Here is a 20,854-nt window from a genome sequence, read left to right on the forward strand (position 1 = left end):
CGCACTCCCGGTCACGCGCTGGACTCATGTCTGGAAATTTCCACTGTCCACTCATTGAAAGTGGTGTTCCTCCCTCAGAGTAAAAGCCTGAAACAATGCCTAAAAACTGGCCACATATAGTGGAAGCCATAGAGATCGTGAACTGCGTCATAAGTCTTTCTATGTTGGATAGGCTTTCAATGGAAAAACAGGCATTTCAAAATAAAGGCACTTCTTGGATGGATTATCCTCAGGTTTTCACCTGCCATATCAGTTCTGTTATACGCATAGACATTATTTTAACAGTTTTGGAAACTGTAGAGTGTTTTCTATCCAAATCTACCATATGCATATCCTAGCTTCTGGACCTGAGTAGCAGGCAGTTTATTTTGGGCAAGCTTTTCATCCAAAATTCCGAATGCTGCCCCCTACCTTAGTGAGGTTAACACTTTTTTGGTTACTACATGATTCCATATGTGTTATTTCATAGTTTTGATGTCTTCACTATTATTCTACAATGTAGAAAATAGTCAAATGAGTAGGTGTGTCCCAACTTTTGACTTGTACTGTATGTTAACGTGGGCTATTTGTAGCACTTTTCTTCTGGGATGCTTACTTGTTTTTATTCCTTTACTGGGAAATTTAGCAGAAGTAGAAATGCTCATGTTATTTATGTTAGAGCAGGGTGAGCTGCACACAATGAACTTCCTCCTAGGGCACACCGGCTCAGTGCTAACAGTATAAATCTGTTTCATAGGCACATGATTACTGTATACAATAGCTGTAGGATCAGCATAGGCATTCAGTGCAGTTAGAGGGACATAAATTAGTTTACTTACATTGTGTCTACCAATGCCCCTGGTATATTGTACATTTGCTGTAGCATTATGACAACTCTGCATCACAATGGTAGGGATTAGCTGAGCTGGGCTTGGGTCATTGATAAGTCATTGTTTCAACGGAGCCTTATAATGCTGTGAAAAGATCCAGGAACCCAAATGATTTGGGTGGATCCCATCCTCCTTATAAAACGGGTATTGTTTCCAAAAGTTATCGAAATTGTCAACAAAAGTTACACCCATTGAGCTGCAATAATCACGTAGCCAGTTGTGAAGAGAAAGAATTCTGCTAAAGCGTTCAATGCCACAATTCAGAGAGGGCACAGGGCCAGATATGATGGTTCTTTTGTTAGCGTCTAGCAGTCAATCAGCTCTTTAAAATCCAGTTTCAACTGTTCAGAGCTGCCCTTCATAATGTCAATAAAATCCTCATGGACTACGATAGAATCCATTTCCATTTCCTGATGTAGTACATTCGGGAGCAGCTTAGTAATATAATTTACTCGAGCTCTGGGATAGGACATTGTTTTTGCACCAGGAACGGTCAAATTTCTTACCATGGAGCTGCCCTAAATAATGTCTGGTGAGAAGGATTCGGAGAACCCTTTATGGACGGGCGAGAGGCAAGATAACTTGAGCCTGTTGCTATCGGCACCTATTGCAGGCCTCCAACAGATGAAGAAGCCCCGCTCAATCCAGAGCAGAGACAGAAGGTTGCCGACGTCGACTTCAAAATCGTAGTAGCATGCACTGCAGCCGCAGACACAGGCACCCCCAGCGACGAATGTATAAGAAGATCAGGCTCCAGGACGGCGAAACTATTCGTTATTTGTATCCGCTACAGGCCTCTCGTTGGAAGTGTAGACTGCTTTATGGGAGGCCACTGTCTTTGGCTTCCACGGCTCGTGACATGACTTGCTGTGCTCCTTTGACTCCGCTATCAGATTAGGGAGCTTCTGGCAACACAGGCCAGTCGGATAACGACAAACGACAAGGTGGAGATGCATCCAACAAGCGCGAACGCCGTCTAGCCACCGGCATAGAAAATGTAAACATTCCACTCTGCGTTTTTCCCAGTTTCTTACATAGGCTGGCAAACTTCGTGATCAAGGAAGCCACCTCAAGCCTATAATATTCGCATTGGAATATTGCCGCATTGGAACTCCGAGTTATCCGGTTTGTCCCAAAACAAAGCGAATTAGATACAGCTCCTACAGCGTTGGAACCATTCATTTATTTCTCCAGACACCACAGGCCTTTTTGGGTTGGAGGGTTTGTATTTTGTCCTGTTGTTCATTCAATGTAATTGGAGAATCCAGTGTGTTCTGGTAGACTTTAATAGTTGATTCTAAAATTTGTATTTGATCATGTATATGTTTTTGCTGTTTGTACTTTGTTTTCGGGCCCAAAATATTTGAGAACTGGTTAATCCATCTATCCATTTTGGATAGATAACTCTTCATGTTGTTGTTTGTTTAGTGTTTTCCAATTTTCCCAGAAGCTGCTAGAGTCTATGGATTCTTCAATTACAGCTGATTTCTGACATGTTCGTTCTTTTTCCGTAGTGTATTTCTGTATTGTTTTAGTGATTCACCATAGCGAAGGCGTAGACTCAGGTTTTCTGGGTCTCTATGTTTTTGGTTCGATAAGTTTCTCAATTTCTTCATAAAACCATTTGTCATTGTTGTTAATTTTCTTCAGTTTTCTGATAGACATTTTTTGAGGTCAGAAGACTTGCCTACCAGTTTGCTGTGGCACACCAGCTGAAGTTCGTGTCAACATGGGCAGAAAAAGAAAAGGCCAGCTTGGAGTGGTTTACAGGCTTCTTAAAGCGGCACCCAATGCTGTCGCTGAGAAAGCCAGAGGCAACTAGCCTTGCCAGGGAAGTAGCTTCAACAGAGAAAATGTAAATGCTTTCTTCGACAATGTAGCAGAAGTGCTACAGAGATATCAGTTTGGACCAGGAGACCTATGGTATGTCGATGAACCTGGGGTGACCACTGTACATAAACATGACAAAGTGGTAGGCAGACGTGGATTCAAACAAGTAGGGTCACTGACCTCTGCTGAAAGGGGAACGCTCGTCACACTGGCCTGTGCTGTCTCAGCCACAGGGAATAGTATACCTCCATATTTTATATTCCCCGTGTCAACTTCCGCAATCATTTCCTGATCAATGGGCCACCTGGCAGCAAAGGAGGGGAAAATCCCTCTGGGTGGATGAAAGATGTGCACTTTGTTGACTTCCTGAAACATTTCGTTGAGCATATGAACTTCTCAAAGGAGAAGCCCTGTTTACTCCTTTTGGACAAAACAAGTCTAATCTGTCCATTGATGGACTCAATTATTCCAAAGAAAATGGCATAATTATGCTGTCATTCCCACCCCATTGCTCTCATCGGCTTCAATCCTTAGACAGGTCTGTCTACGGGCCGCTAAAGAAGCACATCAATACCGCGTGTGATGCCTGGATGAGGAACAATCCTGGGAAGACGATGTCAATTTATGACATTCCTGGGATTGTGGCAATTGCCTATTCTTTGGCTGCAACCCCCTTGAACATTCAGGCTGGCTTTAGGGTGGCTGGGGTACTACCTTACAACAGGGATGCATTTCTGGAAACCAAGTTTGCGTCATCCTACGTTACAGATCGCCCCATTCAGAACCCAGCACCAACCTGCCAGGCCCCAGCACTATTCCAGCTCTGCCAGGCCCCAGCACCAACCTGCCATGCCCCAGCACCATTTCAGCCCTGCCAGGCCACCAGCACTAACCTGCCAGGTCCCAGCACCATTCCAGCTCTGCCAGGCCCCAGCACCAACCTGCCATGCCCCAGCACCATTTCAGCCCTGCCAGGCCACCAGCACCAACCTGCCAGGCCCCAGCACCATTCCAGCCCTGCCAGGCCCCAACACCAACCTGCCATGTCCCAGCACCATTTCAGCCCTGCCAGGACCCAGCACCATTCCAGCCCTGCCTAGCACAAGCTCAGACACAGACCTGGCCAGTTCTTATGCTAGCACCAGCTCACCCTTGCCCAGCAATGCCATTGCTGACAGTGGACTACCAACTCCAGAGGACATCCGGCCATATCCAAAAGCTGGCCCCCGAAAACCAGCTTGCAAAGGAAGAAAACGGCGCAAAATCGCAATTCTAACTGACACACCAGTGAAGCAGGCACTAGAAATTGAAAATAATAAGGCACAGTCTAGCAAAATGCTATTTCCGAAGAAAGGGAAGCAAGGGGGGAGTCAAAATCTGGATTAACAAAGAACAAGAAGCCAGCTAAAAAAAAAAAAATCGTAGAAGAGTCATCATCAGATGAAAGAGGAGTGCTTCTGCCTCATCTGTGTGGAACCATTTTTAAACAGCCTTCCAAAGGAGACTTGGGTGAAGTATGTGAGATGCAACAAATGGGCCCATGATGCTTGCACCTCAGGCCAGACAATTTATGTGTGCCAGAACTGTAACTCTGAAGATGAGTCTGATTAGTCAGATACGGATGTGCGTCGTATAGGCTTTTACAAAACGGTGCATTAGTGTGTTTAAACACCACGTCTGTTTTGTTAAGACTTTAAACATTTAAGAAAGTTATCTGCAGCATTACATTCTGATTCCAACAATTACCGTGGATCTATGTGCATGCCAGAGAACGTTCGATTTTAAGTTCAAAGTAAAGAGGTCATGCTTGCTACTTAATTAATGTGTGCTCTGCCAGCATTATTGTTTTGATTGAAAGGCATGATTTGCCAGATTCTCTAGGCATGATTTTTTTTATTTTGAGGTCTTTAATGAAGTTGAATTTGGTTTTGAATTTGAAGTTAAAATCAATATTCACAATTAATTCATTAGTGTTCTTATTTGTTGATAATCCAATGTGACAATTTACCCGAAGTAGTTTGACAATTTACCCGCTGATGGGGCAAATTGTCACAAGTGCTCACTCTCTATTTCACGGTCTACAACTCCGTACTGAAATAAGATATGAAGATGTAATGAATACAAAATATGTGCCTTTCATTTGGTATGACATTTATACCATTGTGATGTATTGTGCCCAGTAAATGTTAGACAGAGTGTAAAGGGTGACAACATACCTCGCTGTCCCCTACTCACTATTATGTTTATAGATTCATTCCAGTTAATCATTTGGGACTGAAAACGTATAGGCAGCCTAGCCAGCCTAAGTTTTAATATAAACCACATTTGATCACATTCCCATTTTCTCCTGACACACAAATGGACTATGAATACATAACGTTACCAATTTGTTAATGCTGACCAGATGGACAGGGCGCATAGGCTACATGCAGCTGCTATTATCAGTCTACAGTTGATCAGACTGAAAAATAGTCTTGTTCTCATCCCATGCAGAATGTCAGATCTCTGTTAAGGTGTAGCCTAGGCTGCTGCAACATTTATGGAATGAGTTTTTGCTTGGGTCTGTCTGGAGTGATAGTGTTATTATCTATGCTAAATAAATACCTACTTGAGTGCGCATGAAAAAATGTGCTGCATCAGCCTCTCTTTAACCTAACTTTTAATGGATGATGCGATGGAAGCTATCAAATCATTCTGATTTGATTTTGACATCCCAGAAAATAGTCGAAGTTCCATATGTTCAGCAAGTAAAGCACCGTAACGTGCGATTACCACTGCAAGCACCTTGTAGTTGCACTTGTTAGCAGAACTTTAGAGAACATCCCTGTTTCTTCTTACTTTCTCTTTGTGTTGCGCAGTTTGAATACACAGACCTTCGTCATGATCGATGCAGCTTTTTCCCAGAAGCTTGAATCTGATGTGGGCATTTATATGCTCCCTGCTTTTGTTTTGCTGTTTAGCTGAACGATTGATGTTCTTTATTTCACTGTACCCCCCCTTCCGCCCAAGGCTCAGATTTTGCAAAAAGCAGGCAAGGCCAGCAATACGGGCGGCTTGATGAAATGCTCCCTGTTAACCAGCTGTACTTTTTATACCAATTGGAATTGAACGCCCTCACCTTTTCATCCTTCTTCATGAAACTGATCAGGCAGAGGTCGACCCTCGGTTTTAATTTGCATCTGTTCTGCGTACCCCAGAGAATGAAAGGGGTTCTTCAATAAAAATGAAACAACATTTTCAGTAGCATTGGCGGCGAAAACTGCACACTCGAGCTGTTAGGTAGCTAGCTAGCTAATGCTACTGAGGATAGCAAATTGAAATAAATTGCACTAATTGGACACAAAAATAAAGTTCTAAAACCAAGAAAACAATGTATAGTCTACCTCCTCCGTCACCTCTAATTTGAAGAAACTAATTTGAATTGAATAATATCCCAAAAATACTCAACTATCACTTTTCAATCTCTATCCAATATTGTCACCAACTCACCAAGCTTCTCAACACATCGAACCCCCCCCCCCATAATGCTCTGCGGCATAAACTCAATACAACACACTAGGTTCATTCTCTGATTCTAATCCTATGATTGGATGGACAACATGTCAGTTCATACTGCAAAAGCTTTGATTGGTTGGAGGTCATCATTATCATGTAGATCTATGGAAGGGGGTGAGGCCTACAAGCCTCCCAGGTTTCGTATTGAAGTCAATGTACCCAGAGGAGGACGGAAGCTAGCTGTCCTCCGGCTACACCATGGCTCTATCCCAGAGAGTGCTGTTGAAGTTACTATAGACCTTCATTTCAAAACAGTGTGTTTTAATCAATTATTTGGTGACATATGAATATATTTAGTATAGTTTTATCTAAAAAGGATACATTTTTAGTGTTTCACAATATTTATTTTCATGAAATTTCACTGAGGAGCCTCCACTGCTCATAATTGGGTATTGCTCTGTTCAAGTAGACTTTTTGATTTTGCTGTGATCTGATAGGGGTGTCAGTGAGCTGACTGTGAACACTCTGAGAGACGTTGGGTTGAGGTCAGTGATAAAGTAGTCTACAGTAGACTACCAAGAGATGAGCTGTAGGTGTACCAAGAGTAGGAGTCCCCTCGAAGCCTACCATTGACTATGTACATACCCAGCGTGTGACAGAGCTGCAGGAGTTGTGACCCGTTTTTGTTGGTATATTGTCATAGTAGTGCCTAGGGGGGCATATGGGGGAGGGAATGCTGTCACCTCCAAGTAGGTCTTTGTCCCCCTGTGTGTTGGGGGTGTCAGGTTTTTGTCCAGTTCTGGCATTTAGGTCGCCACAGACTAGTACATGTCCCTGTGCCTGGATATGATTGATTTCCCCCTCCAGGATGGAGAAGCTGTCTTCATTAAAGTATGGGGATTCTAGTGGGGGGATATAAGTAGCACACAGGAGGACATTTTGATTTGTTGAGATAATTTCCTTCCTTTTGTAAAATGCTCCTGTTTTGATTAATTTAATAGAGTGAGTTAGGTCTGCTCTATACCAAATTAGCATACCCCCTGAGTCCCTTCCCTGTTTCACACCTGGTAATTTGGTGGGTGGGACTACCAGCTCTCTGTAACTTAGAGGGCAACCAGTGGGACCATCTCCTCTATACCTCTCTCTCTCTCCCCCCACCTTTCAATTCAATTCAAAGGGCTTTATTGGCATGGGAAACATGTTTACATTGCCAAAGCAAGTGAAATGGATAAACAAAAGTGAAATAAACAAAAAGTGAACAGTAAATATTACCATCACACAAAAAAATACATTTCAAAGACATTACTGTGTTGTAGCGATGTGCAAATAGTTAAAGTACTAAAGGGAAAATTAATAAGATGCTAATCTCTCTAGTTACCTAATCATATTCACTGATAGGGGAACTGGAAGTTTGAGTAGTTTGGCTCTGCCTCTTCCTATGTTTTACTGAAGGAACCAATCAACTGTCACTTTCAGGAAGTTTTCTTCACAGCATTGTCAACATAGAAAATCACATGAAGAAAATTACATTTATTTGATGTGTTTAGAATGTTTATGTTTTTTTATCTATTTTTTCTTTCTGGGTTCAGTTTCTTAAAGATATTTTGCTTCTGGCGCTGATCTTTGTGTCTGTCTCATATTGCACTACTGACCTGAAAAGGATGGTGTCCAGCATGGGTTTTAGTTACTGGCTCACCTTCTCACCCTGTCAAAGTATTGATAGGGGGAAGTATCACGTGCCACAAAGGTTGCCCTAGGTAACAGATGAAGTGACAACAGCGCCATATGTATTATTGAGAGAGAGATTACTCTGGATGAGTGTGGTCATGTGCGTGTGCGTGTGTAGGTGGGTTATGTTAAACTGTTAGCAGTAATGTACAAGGTCATGTTGAACTTGTCTGTGTTTAATCCTGTGTGTGTAGGTGTGATGGGGAACTCGTATGCAGGCCAGTTGAGGACCACGCGTTTTGAGGAGGTGCTTCATAACTCCATCGAGGCTTCTCTCCGCTCCAACACTGTGGTGCCACGGCCTGTCTTCTCACAGCTCTACCTGGAGGCAAAGCAGCCAACCCTGCACAACGGTGTGTGTGTAGGTGTGTGTATGTGTGTGTGTGTGTGTGTGTGCTGCATGTGTGTGTGTATATGTGCACCACAGGAGGTTGTTGGCACCATAATTGGCGAGGACGAGCTTGTGGTAATGACTGGAGCAGAATAGGTGGAATGGTATCAAATACATCAAACACATGGTTTGATGCCATTCCATTTGCTCTGTTCCAGCAATTATTAGCAGCCTCCCCTGGTGTGCGCACTTGTGTGTGAGTGTGTGTGTGTGTGAGTGTGTTATAACACTCTGTAATGAGCATGTGTGTGTCAGTAGGCCAGGTAGAGAATGAGGAGGAGGAAGATGGCTCAGAGTCCAACAGCCCTCCCATCCCGTACAAGATGAAGCCCCCGCCAGAGGGATGCTGCACCACGGACGGTACGAATACACGGTTCCCTCAGCTCTACCCCCTCACTGTCTTACGCTACCTGGTGTCACGGCTGTCGAAAGGAGCGGACCAAAGTGCAGCGTGGTTGTACTTCCATATTTTATTAAATCCGTGAAACTTTGCAATACACAAATAACTGAAAATGACAAACAACAAACACTACTCAAAATATAATCACCCACAAAACCCAGGAAGAAAACCCCTACTTAAATATGATCTCCAATCAGAGGTAACGAGGACCAGCTGCCTCCAATTGGAGATCAACCCAAAAAAACTACATAGAAATAGAAAAACTAGAATTTAAACATAGAAAAAGAAAACATAGAAAACCACAATACACCCCCTGTCACGCCCTGACCTACTCTACCATAGAAAATCACATCTTACTACGGTCAGGATGTGACAGTACCCCCCCCCAAAGGTGCATACTCCGAATGCACCTAAAACAAACGAAACCACAAAACAAAAGGGAGGGTGACAATTGTCTATGGCGGCTCAAATGCAGTCCACATAACCTTAACCTCCAGCAGAGGAGGCGGCTCCAGTTTGGGGCGTACTCCCCGCTCCACCCGCTGATCCTTCTGCTTTATTACCACCTGACCGTGGATCGTCGTCGAAAGAACCGAACTGTAGATCATTGCTGGAGGCTCTGGGCTGCAGGCCGCCGCTGGAGGTTTTGTACTAGGGAGTGTCGCTGGAGGCTCCGGACTAGGGAGCGTCGCTGGAGGCTCCGGACTGGGCAGCGTCACTGGAGGCTCCGGACTAGGGATGCGCACTGGAGGTCTGATGCGTGGGACTGGCATAGGTGGCGCCAGACTGGTAACACGCACCTCAGGTCGAGTGCGTCGAGGAGGCACAGGACGTACTGGGCTGTGGAAGCGCACTGGAGGGAGAGTGCGAGGAGCAGGCACAGGACGTACTGGGCTGTGGAGGCGCACCGGAGGTCTGATGCGTGGGACCGGTACAGGTGGCACCGGGCTGATGACACGCACCTCAGGGCGAGTGCGGAGAGGCGGCACAGGACGTACTGGGCTGTGGAAGCGCACTGGAGGGAGAGTGCTAGGAGCAGGCACAGGACGTACTGGGCTGTGAAGGTGCACCGGAGGTCTGATGCGTGGGACCGGTACATGTGGCACCGGGCTGATGACACGCACCTCAGGGCGAGTGTGGAGAGGCTGCACAGGGTATACTGGGCCGTGGAGGCACACTGGAGGTCTGGAGCTTAAGGCTGGCGCAACCCGTCTTTGCTGGATCCTCAACCCAGCTTGACAACTGCAAGACGCGGGCACAGATCGCACCGGCCTGTGAGTGCGCCCTAACGACACAGTGCGCATCACCGCATAACACGGTGCTTGCCCGTCACTCGCTCCCCATGGTAAGCACGGGGAGTTGGCTCAGGTCTCCACCCTGACTCTGCCAAACTTACATTTACATTACATTTAAGTCATTTAGCAGATGCTCTTATCCAGAGCAACTTACAAATTGGTGCATTCACCTTAAGATATCCAGTGGAACAACCACTTTACAATAGTGCATCTAAATCTTTTTGGGGGGGGGGGGGGTTAGAAGGATTACTTTATCCTATCCCAGGTATTCCTTAAAGAGGTGGGGTTTCAGGTGTCTCCGGAAGGTGGTGATTGACTCCGCTGTCCTGGCGTCGTGAGGGAGCTTGTTCCACCATTGGGGTGCCAGAGCAGTGAACAGTTTTGACTGGGCTGAGCGGGAACTGTGCTTCCTCAGAGGTAGGGAGGCGAGCAGGCCAGAGGTGGATGAACGCAGTGCCCTTGTTTGGGTGTAGGGCCTGATCAGAGCCTGAAGGTACGGAGGTGCCGTTCCCCTCACAGCTCCGTAGGCAAGCACCATGGACTTGTAGCGGATGCGAGCTTCAACTGGAAGCCAGTGGAGAGAGCGGAGGAGCGGGGTGACGTGAGAGAACTTGGGAAGGTTGAACACCAGACGGGCTGCGGCGTTCTGGATGAGTTGTAGGGGTTTAATGGCACAGGCAGGGAGCCCAGCCAACAGCGAGTTGCAGTAATCCAGACGGGAGATGACAAGCGCCTGGACTAGGACCTGCGCCGCTTCCTGTGTGAGGCAGGGTTGTACTCTGCGAATGTTGTAGAGCATGAACCTACAGGATCGGGTCACCGCCTTGATGTTATTGGAGAACGACAGGGTGTTGTCCAGGGTCACGCCAAGGTTCTTAGCACTCTGGGAGGAGGACACAAGGGAGTTGTCAACCGTGATGGTGAGATCATGGAACGGGCAGTCCTTCCCCGGGAGGAGGAGCAGCTCCGTCTTGCCGAGGTTCAGCTTGAGGTGGTGAGCCGTCATCCACACTGATATGTCTGCCAGACATGCAGAGATGCGATTTGCCACCTGGTTATCAGAAGGGGGAAAGGAGAAGATTAATTGTGTGTCGTCTGCGTAGCAATGATAGGAGAGACCAGGTGAGGATATGACCGAGCCAAGTGACTTGGTGTATAGTGAGAATAGGAGAGGGCCTAGAACAGAGCCCTGGGGGACACCAGTGGTGAGAGCACGTGGTGCGGAGACAGATTCTCGCCACGCCACCTGGTAGGAGCGACCTGTCAGGTAGGACGCAATCCAAGCGTGGGCCGCGCCGGAGATGCCCAGCTCGGAGAGGGTGGAGAGGAGGATCTGATGGTTCACGGTATCAAAGGCAGCAGATAGGTCTAGAAGGATGAGAGCAGAGGAGAGAGAGTTAGCTTTAGCAGTGCGGAGAGCCTCCGTGACACAGAGAAGAGCAGTCTCAGTTGAATGCCCAGTCTTGAAACCTGACTGATTAGGATCAAGAAGGTCATTCTGAGAGAGATAGCAGGAGAGCTGGCCAAGGACGGCACGTTCAAGAGTTTTGGAGAGAAAAGAAAGAAGGGATACTGGTCTGTAGTTGTTGATATCGGAGGGATCGAGTGTAGGTTTTTTCAGAAGGGGTGCAACTCTCGCTCTCTTGAAGACGGAAGGGACGTAGCCAGCGGTCAAGGATGAGTTGATGAGCGAGGTGAGGTAGGGGAGAAGGTCTCCGGAAATGGTCTGGAGAAGAGAGGAGGGGATAGGGTCAAGTGGGCAGGTTGTTGGGCGGCCGGCCGTCACGAGACGCGAGATTTCATCTGGAGAGAGGGGAGAAAGAGGTCAAAGCACAGGGTAGGGCAGTGTGAGCAGGACCAGCGGTGTCGTTTGGCTTAGCAAACGAGGATCGGATGTCATCAGCCTTCTTTTCAAAATGGTTGACGAAGTCATCCGCAGAGAGAGAGGAGGGGGGGGGGGGAGGGGGGAGGAGGATTCAGGAGGGAGGAGAAGTTAGCAAAGAGCTTCCTAGGGTTAGAGGCAGATTTTTTGGGGGGGGTGCCTCTCGGGCTTCCGTCGTTGGGCTAGCTCCTCATAGCGTCGCCGTTCCGCTTTCGCCGTTTCCACCTGCTTCCATGGCAGGGTCTTGTCCCCTGCCATTACCTCCTCCCAGGTCCAGGACGTCCTCCATTCTCTCTTCTCCCGATCCCAGGATCCCTGCTCCTCCTGGGCACGCTGCTTGGTCCTTTTGTGGTGGGTGATTCTGTCACGGCTGTGACAGAATCACGGGCCAAAGCGCAGCGTGTTCGTAGTTCCACATCTTTATTAATTAACCGTGAAACTAAATGCAATACACCAAACACTTGAAATAACAAAACAACAAACCGTAACGCAGAGAGAAACAAACACTACTCAAAATATAATCACCCACAAAACCCAGGAAGAAAAACCCCTACTTAAATATGATCTCCAATCAGAGGTAACGAGGACCAGCTGCCTCCAATTGGAGATCAACCCCAAAAAGAAACATAGAAATAGAAAAACTAGAATTTCAACATAGAAAAAGAAAACATAGAAAAACACAAAACACCCCCTGTCACGCCCTGACCTACTCTACCATAGAAAATCACATCTTACAATGGTCATGACGTGACACCTGGCCTGCTTAGGCTTCTGTCTGGTGGAAAGAGATCTCTGTCTGTCTGGTAACAGGTCAGGGTAACACTGTTTAACAGTTTGTGTGTGTTTGTGTGTGCATGGGTGTGGGTATGTGTGCCTACCTATGCGTGCGTGTGTGTGTCCTTCTTAGGATTCTGCCAGGCGGGTAGAGACCTGCGTCTATCCTCCCTGGTGTCAGAGCCTCAAGACCTGCCCCCAGGATTCCTGCTGGTAGGGGCCCTGTCTGCAGGCGCACCAGACACCCTGCTGGTGTGTGCAGTAGACCGCAGGTTCCTGCCCGATGAACGGGGATGCAACGCACTGCTGGGTGAGACACACACACACACATAGAAAGCCCAGTCTATAGCAGGGCTAGGCAACCCCTGGTCCAGAGGAAAGGGGAAAAAGGGTAAAGGTGGGGGATAGACAGGAAGAAAGAGATTGAAGAGATTGAGAAAGAGTGGCGGTGGAATGAGGTTTGCAGTTAGATGGATGGAAAGAGGGAGAGTGGGGTTAGCAGCAGCTACAATGAGAGAGGGAGAGTGGGGTTGGCAGCAGCTACAATGAGAGAGGGAGAGTGGGGTTAGCAGCATCTACAATGAGAGAGGGAGAGTGGGGTTGGCAGCAGCTACAATGAGAGAGGGAGAGTGGGGTTAGCAGCATCTACAATGAGAGAGTGAGAGTGGTGTTAGCAGCAGCCATATTGAGAGAGGGAGAGTTGGGTTAGCAGCATCTACAATGAGAGAGGGAGATTGGGGTTAGCAGCAGCTACAATGGGAGAGGGAGAGTGGGGTTAGCAGCAGCTACAATGAGGGAGAGTGGTGTTGGCAGCAGTTACAATGAGAGAGGGAGAGTGGGGTTGGCAGCAGCTGCAATGAGAGAGGGAGAGTGGTGTTGGCAGCAGTTACAATGAGAAAGGGAGAGTGGGGTTGGCAGCAGTTACAATGAGAGAGGGAGAGTGGGGTTGGCAGCAGCTACAATGAGAGAGGGAGAGTGGGGTTGGCAGCATCTACAATGAGAGAGGGAGAGTGGGGTTGGCAGCAGCTACAATGAGAGCGGGAGAATGGTGTTGGCAGCAGTTACAATGAGAGAGGGAGAGTGGGTTTGGCAGCAGTTACAATGAGAGAGGGAGAGTGGGGTTGGCAGCAGCTACAATGAGAGCGGGAGAATGGTGTTGGCAGCAGTTACAATGAGAGAGGGAGAGTGGGTTTGGCAGCAGCTACAATGAGAGAGGGAGAGTGGTGTTAGATTCAGCTACAATGAGAGAGGGAGAGTGGGGTTAGGAGCAGCTACAATGAGAGAGGGAGAGTGGGGTTGGCAGCAGCTACAATGAGAGAGGGAGAGTGGGGTTGGCAGCAGCTACAATGAGAGAGGGAGAGTGGGGTTGGCAGCAGCTACAATGAGAGAGGGAGAGTGGGGTTGGCAGCAGCTACAATGAGAGAGGGAGAGTGGGGTTCGGAGCAGCTACAATGAGAGAGGGAGAGTGGGGTTGGCAGCAGCTACAATGAGAGAGGGAGAGTGGGGTTAGCAGCATCTACAATGAGAGAGGGAGAGTGGGGTTGGCAGCAGCTACAATGAGAGAGGGAGAGTGGGGTTAGCAGCATCTACAATGAGAGAGTGAGAGTGGGGTTAGCAGCAGCCATATTGAGAGAGGGAGAGTTGGGTTAGCAGCATCTACAATGAGAGAGGGAGATTGGGGTTAGCAGCAGCTACAATGGGAGAGGGAGAGTGGGGTTAGCAGCAGCTACAATGAGGGAGAGTGGTGTTGGCAGCAGTTACAATGAGAGAGGGAGAGTGGGGTTGGCAGCAGCTGCAATGAGAGAGGGAGAGTGGTGTTGGCAGCAGTTACAATGAGAAAGGGAGAGTGGGGTTGGCAGCAGTTACAATGAGAGAGGGAGAGTGGGGTTGGCAGCAGCTACAATGAGAGAGGGAGAGTGGGGTTGGCAGCATCTACAATGAGAGAGGGAGAGTGGGGTTGGCAGCAGCTACAATGAGAGCGGGAGAATGGTTTTGGCAGCAGTTACAATGAGAGAGGGAGAGTGGGTTTGGCAGCAGTTACAATGAGAGAGGGAGAGTGGGGTTGGCAGCAGCTACAATGAGAGCGGGAGAATGGTGTTGGCAGCAGTTACAATGAGAGAGGGAGAGTGGGTTTGGCAGCAGCTACAATGAGAGAGTGAGAGTGGTGTTAGATTCAGCTACAATGAGAGAGGGAGAGTGGGGTTAGGAGCAGCTACAATGAGAGAGGGAGACTGGGGTTAGGAGCAGCTACAATGAGAGAGGGAGACTGGGGTTGGCAGCAGCTACAGTGACAGAGGGAGAGTGGGGTTAGCAGCAGCTACAATTAGAGAGGGAGAGTTTGGTTGGCAACAGCTACAATTAGAGAGAGAGAGGGGGGTTGGCAGCAGCTTCAATGAGAGAGGGAGAGTGGGGTTAGCAGCAGCTACAATGAGAGAGGGAGCGTGGTGTTGGCAGCAGTTACAATGAGAGAGGGTGAGTGGGGTTAGTAGCAGCTACAATGAGAGAGGGACAGTGGGGTTGGCAGCAGCTACAATGAGAGAGGGAGAGTGGGGTTGGCAGCAGCTTCATTGAGCGAGGGTGAGTGGGGTTAGTAGCAGCTACAATGAGAGAGGGAGAGTGGGGTTAGCAGCAGCTACAATGAGAGAGGGAGAGTAGGGTTAGCAGCAGCTACAATGAGAGAGGGAGAGTGGGGTTTGCAGCAGCTACAATGAGAGAGGGAGAGTAGGGTTAGCAGCAGCTACAATGAGAGAGGGAGAGTGGGGTTGGCAGCAGCTACAATGAGAGAGGGAGAGTGGGGTTGGCAGCAGCTACAATGAGAGAGGGAGAGTGGGGTTTGCAGCAGCTACAATGAGAGAGGGAGAGTAGGGTTAGCAGCAGCTACAATGAGAGAGGGAGAGTGGGGTTGGCAGCAGCTACAATGAGAGAGGGAGAGTGGGGTTGGCAGCAGCTACAATGTGAGATGGAGAGTGGAGTTAGCAGCAGCTAAAATGAGAGAGGGAGAGTGGGGTTAGCAGCAGCTACAATGTGAGATGGAGAGTGGAGTTAGCAGCAGCTACAATGAGAGAGGGAGAGTGGGGTTGGCAGCAGCTACAATGTGAGAGGGAGAGTGGGGTTAGCAGCATCTACAATGAGAGAGGGAGATTGGGGTTAGCAGCAGCTACATTGAGAGAGGAAGAGTGGGGTTGGCAGGAGCTACAATATGAGAGGGAAAGTGGGTTAGCAGCAGCTACAATGAGAGAGGGAGAGTGGGGTTAGCAGCAGCTACAATGAGAGAGGGACAGTGGGGTTGGCAGCAGCTACAATGAGAGAGGGAGAGTGGGGTCGGCAGCAGTTACAATGAGAGAGGGACACTGGGGTTAGCAGCATCTACAATGAGAGAGGGAGAGTGGGGTTGGCAGCAGCTACAATGAGAGAGGGAGAGTGGGGTTGGCAGCAGCTACAATGAGAGAGGGAGAGTGGGGTTTTTCTCTTGCTACGGGAGAAAGGGGTTATTGTTACTCCACTGAGCCACCAGATGATATACACACACACACACACACACACACACACACACTGACCCAGTGTTTGTGTGGTCATCCTCAGGGTTCTCGGGGATCTGTATGGGTTGTGGAGAGAAGGGTTTTCGCTACTTCACAGAATTCTCCAACCACATCAACCTGAAGTTGAGCACCCAGCCCAAGAAACAGAAGCTCTTAAAGTACCATCTGTACAGGAACGACCAGGGACAGCTGGTCAGAGGGGCTGCTATCTGCTGGAAGGGCCTCGGTAAGACGGCAGGGGGATCCTCTGCATTAACTGCAGACTCGTACATTTCCTCAGTGAAAACAATATACTTCATTTTTTCTTTAACCTTTATTTAACTAGACAAGTGAGTTAAGAACAAATTATTTTTTACATTGAATGCCTATCCCGGCCAAACCCTAACCTAACCTGGACGACGCTGGGCCAATTGTGCACCGCCCTATGGGACTCCAGCCTTGAATCGAACCAGGGTCTGTAGTGACGCCTCTAGCACTGAGATGCAGTGCCTTAGACCACTGCACCACTTAGGAGCTGAGCAAATATCAAATAGGCTTTTTACCAAATGACTGTACGACAGACCACGTATTCACCCTGCACACCCTAATTTTGACTCAATTTGGCTCGAGGATCTGCTATACAAATTGATGGAACGCGGTGTTGGTGGGAAAAACAACAACATTATAAAATCCATGTACAAAAACAACATGTCATTAAAATTGGCAGAAAACACACATTTCTTTCCACAGGGGCGTCGGGTGAGACAGGGAGGCATCTTGAACCCCACCCTCTTCAGCAAATGTATTAATGAATTGGCAAGAGCACTAGAACAGTCTGCAGCACCCGGCCCAGACCTGGGCCCTGAGAGTAAATCTTAGTTTGACAAAAATAATTGAGACTTTGCATGCAGACTTCTGCAACAATATCCTCTGTGTACAACGTAAAACAGCAAATAATGCATGCATAGTAGAATTAAGCTGATACCCGCTAATTATCAAAATCCAGAAAATAGCCATTACATTTTACAAACACCTAAATGGAAGCGATTCCCAAACCTTCAATAACAAAGTCATCACCTACAGAGAAATTAACCTGGAGAAGAGTACCCTAAGCAAGCTGGTCCTGGGGCTCTGTTCACAAACACAAAGCCCCAGGACAGCAACACAATTAGACCCAACCAAAACATGAGAAAACAAACAGATAATTACTTGACACATTGGAAAGAATTAAGAAAAAACTGAGCAAACTAGAATGCTATTTGGCCCTAAACAGAGAGTACACAGTGGCAGAATACCTGACCACTGTGACTGACCCAAACTTAAGGAGAACGTTTGACTATGTACAGACTAAGTGAGCATAGCCTTGCTATTGAGAAAGGCTGCCATAGGTAGTCCTGGCTCTCAAGAGAAGACAGGCTATGTGCACACTGCCCACAAAATGAGGTGGAACCTGAGCTGCACTTCCTAACCTCATACCAAATCTATGGCCATATTAGAGACACATATATCCTTTAGGTACACAGACCCACAAAGAATTTGAAAAGGGCAACCTTGAAGTGAAAAACAAGCACAATTGTAAATACATCCCATATTTATGTTTATTTATTTTCCCTTTTGTACTTTAACTATTTGCATATCGTTATAACACGCTATATAGATATAATACGACATTTGAAATGTCTTTATTCTTTTGGAACTTCTGTGAGTGTAATGTTTACTGTTCATTTGATTTTTTATTTCACTATTGTTTATTATCTATTTCACTTGCTTTGGCAATGTTAACATATGTTTCCCATGCCAATAACACCCCTTGAATTGAAATTAAGAGAGAGAGAGAGAGAGAAAGAAACAGAGGGAAAGAGTAGAGAGAGAGAGAAAGACTAGAGAGAGAAAGAGAGAGAGAAAAAGAGAGAAAAATTAGAGAGAGCTTAAGTCAGTGGTTAACGCTCTCCTGTGTTTCTATGCTGTAGTTTTGTAGACAGGGCTTGTTTGGGGGAGGTGTGTTTAGGAGGGGAGAGATCTGTGACCCTACCTGTCTGTCCAGGTGTGGAGGGCAGAGGTCGAGTCAGGGTTTAGGACGGGGTCAGAGGGTAAATAGGGGTCAGAGCCTGTGGCTAGACTTACTGTGTTACTGATTAAGCCTGTCATGTTTCACAGGACAGAGACAGTTAGTCCAGCTACATGTTCCCTGACTGAATAGGTAGGGGGTTTGGGATGAGTTTCAGAGCTACAGTACAGTAACTAGAGTACAGCTTACGTTAACATGTTAGTACCGTTTACACTGGAGTGACTCTAGTGCTCTTATTGGAAGAAAAAAAAACATTAGTTCTCTCAAATGAGTATTGTGTGTTGCTGTATAACTGTCGATTCTGTCTTTTCAGAGAGCAGAGGGAGACAGACAGTGCCCAACGCCTCTGACGGGCATGTAACCTCAGACAATCACTACCCCAACCCAGCAGTCACCGCTCACCCTGCACACACACCCGGGAACTACACAGGTACACACACACACACACACACACAAATACACACACATACTCACACACACATACCGTGCACACACTCACATAAATCCCTCCCCCCACACACACACACACATACTATCTAAGTGTCTGCTAGATTACCATTGTTGTTTTTCGCCCCTCTAGCCGACGCCCCTGTAGAACCCATTGCCCCCCCTCCCCCGGGCAACGGGAGCCACATCCCCCTATCCCAGAATCCTCTGCCCCAGACTGCCATACTGTCGAAAGGACCGGGGAGACCCACAGTTATAGGTAACCCTTGTGTGTGTGTGTGTGTGTGTGTGTGTGTGTGTGTGTGTGTGTGTGTGTGTGTGTGTGTGTGTGTGTGTGTGTGTGTGTGTGTGTGTGTGTGTGTGTGTGTGTGTATGTATGGGTGTGCGCGTGCTTGCATGCAGACGTGTCATGTGTTTCTATACTTGTATGCATGTGTGTTTATGTATCATTATGAAGGCGAACAACATAGAATGACATATTCATTCTAGAATCTCTATGGGGTAGGAGGCATGCCTTTAAATGTGTGTGTTATCATTGTAGCCTCCCCTTCTATTTCTCTCTAGTCTTCCCTGTGGCTCAGTTGGTAGAGCATGGTGTTTGCAACGCCAGCATGGTGTGTGCAACGCCAGGGTTGTGGGTTCGATTCCCACGGGGGGCCAGTACAAAAAAAAAATGAATGCAATGTATGCATTCACTACTGTAAGTCGCTCTGGATAAGAGCGTCTGCTAAATGACTAAAATGTAAATGTCTCATCTTCCCACCTCCCCCTGAAAGGGAGAGCTTCTGTGTTTTATCAGTCTAAAGTACCCAGTAGGAGACGGCTGTATTGTGTTCGTGGCCCCTATTGTTACGACACCCCTTTCATTCAGCAACACTTCCCCACTTTTCTCTGCCTCTTCCTCCCTCTATCCCTGAGCTCAATAAAAGCAGGGCAGTAAAAAGTAATTATCTTTCAATTCAATTCAATTCAAAGGGCTTTATTGGCATGGGAAACATGTTTACATTGCCAAAGCAAGTGGAATAGATAACAAACAAAAGTGAAATAAACAATTAGAAATTAACAGTAAATATTACAATGACAAAAGTTTCAAAATAATAGACTTTCTCTCTTTCTCTCTTTCTCTTTCCCTCATTTTCTTTCCCCCTCTCTCTCTCTTTCCCTCTCTCTCTTTCCATCTCTCTCTTGCCCTCACTCTCTCTTTCCCTCACTCTCTCTTTCCCCCTCTCTCTCTTTCCCTCTCTTTCCGTCTCTCTCTCTTTCCGGCCGTCTCATTCTCAGTGTGTTTAGTTGTAAAGTTGAAGGTTTCCTTCCTGCCACTCTGGGTTTTGGTAGGGGCGTTTCAACACAGGGACCCTTTGGACTTTGTCTCTGTTGCTGCATAAGAAGAGAGTAGGCAGAGTGGAGAGGGAAGACAGCATGTATAGAGGGGAAGAGGAGGAGCTGGTTAACATATGACAAAGACCATGCTATCTTTATGATCAATACTGAGCTACAGTTATACTGCAGTGGCTGGCTGGCTGACTGGTTGACTGGCTGACAGGCTGGCTGGCTGGTTGACTGGCTGGTTGACTGGCTGGCTGGCTTACTGACTGTTTGACTGGCTAGCTGGCTAGTTGACTGGCTGGTTGACTGGCTGGCTGGCTGGCTGGCTGGTTGACTGGCTGGCTGGCTGGTTGACTGGTTGACTGGCTGGCAAACTGGGTGACTGGCTGGTTGGATGGCTGGCTGGTTGACTGGCTGGCTGACTGACTGGTTGAATGGCTGGGTGACTGGCTAGCTGGTTGACTGGCTGGCTGGCTGGTTGACTGGCTGGCTGGCTGGTTGACTGACTGGTTGACCGGCTGGCTGTTTGACTGGCTGGCTGGCTGGCTGGTTGACTGACTGGTTGGTTGACTGGTTGACCGGCTGGCTGGTTGACTGGCTGGCTGGTTGACCGGCTGGCTGGTTGACTGGCTGGCTGGCTGGTTGACTGGCTGGCTGGCTGGTTGACTGGCTGGCTGGCTGGTTGACTGACTGACTGGTTGGCTGGCTGGCTGGCTGGTTGACTGGTTGGCTGATCTGTTGGATAAAAGTAGTATAAATGAATGAACAAACAAACAAAGAAACAAAGTGAAACAGAATTTAGGGTGCCCGTATGATATAATGAATGAATAT

General features: G+C 47.6%; 1 protein-coding gene across 6 annotated transcripts in view; it reads left to right on the forward strand.

Annotated features, from left to right (window-relative positions):
• Positions 1-20,854, forward strand: part of LOC115172802 (protein GREB1) — an 81,837-nt gene that overhangs the window by 36,281 nt on the left and 24,702 nt on the right. For 5 of the 6 annotated variants that reach the window (XM_029730560.1, XM_029730564.1, XM_029730565.1 and 2 more), the window contains exons 2-7: positions 8,117-8,275; positions 8,572-8,673; positions 12,798-12,974; positions 16,247-16,429; positions 18,564-18,680; positions 18,831-18,956. In XM_029730560.1, the coding sequence (XP_029586420.1) occupies positions 8,117-8,275; positions 8,572-8,673; positions 12,798-12,974; positions 16,247-16,429; positions 18,564-18,680; positions 18,831-18,956 (864 nt within the window). The remainder of the gene's footprint in view (positions 1-8,116; positions 8,276-8,571; positions 8,674-12,797; positions 12,975-16,246; positions 16,430-18,563; positions 18,681-18,830; positions 18,957-20,854) is intronic. The other variant, XM_029730563.1, reaches the window with a different exon arrangement.

Source organism: Salmo trutta, chromosome 33 (genome assembly GCF_901001165.1).
Source record: "Salmo trutta chromosome 33, fSalTru1.1, whole genome shotgun sequence".
NCBI lineage: Eukaryota > Metazoa > Chordata > Actinopteri > Salmoniformes > Salmonidae > Salmo > Salmo trutta.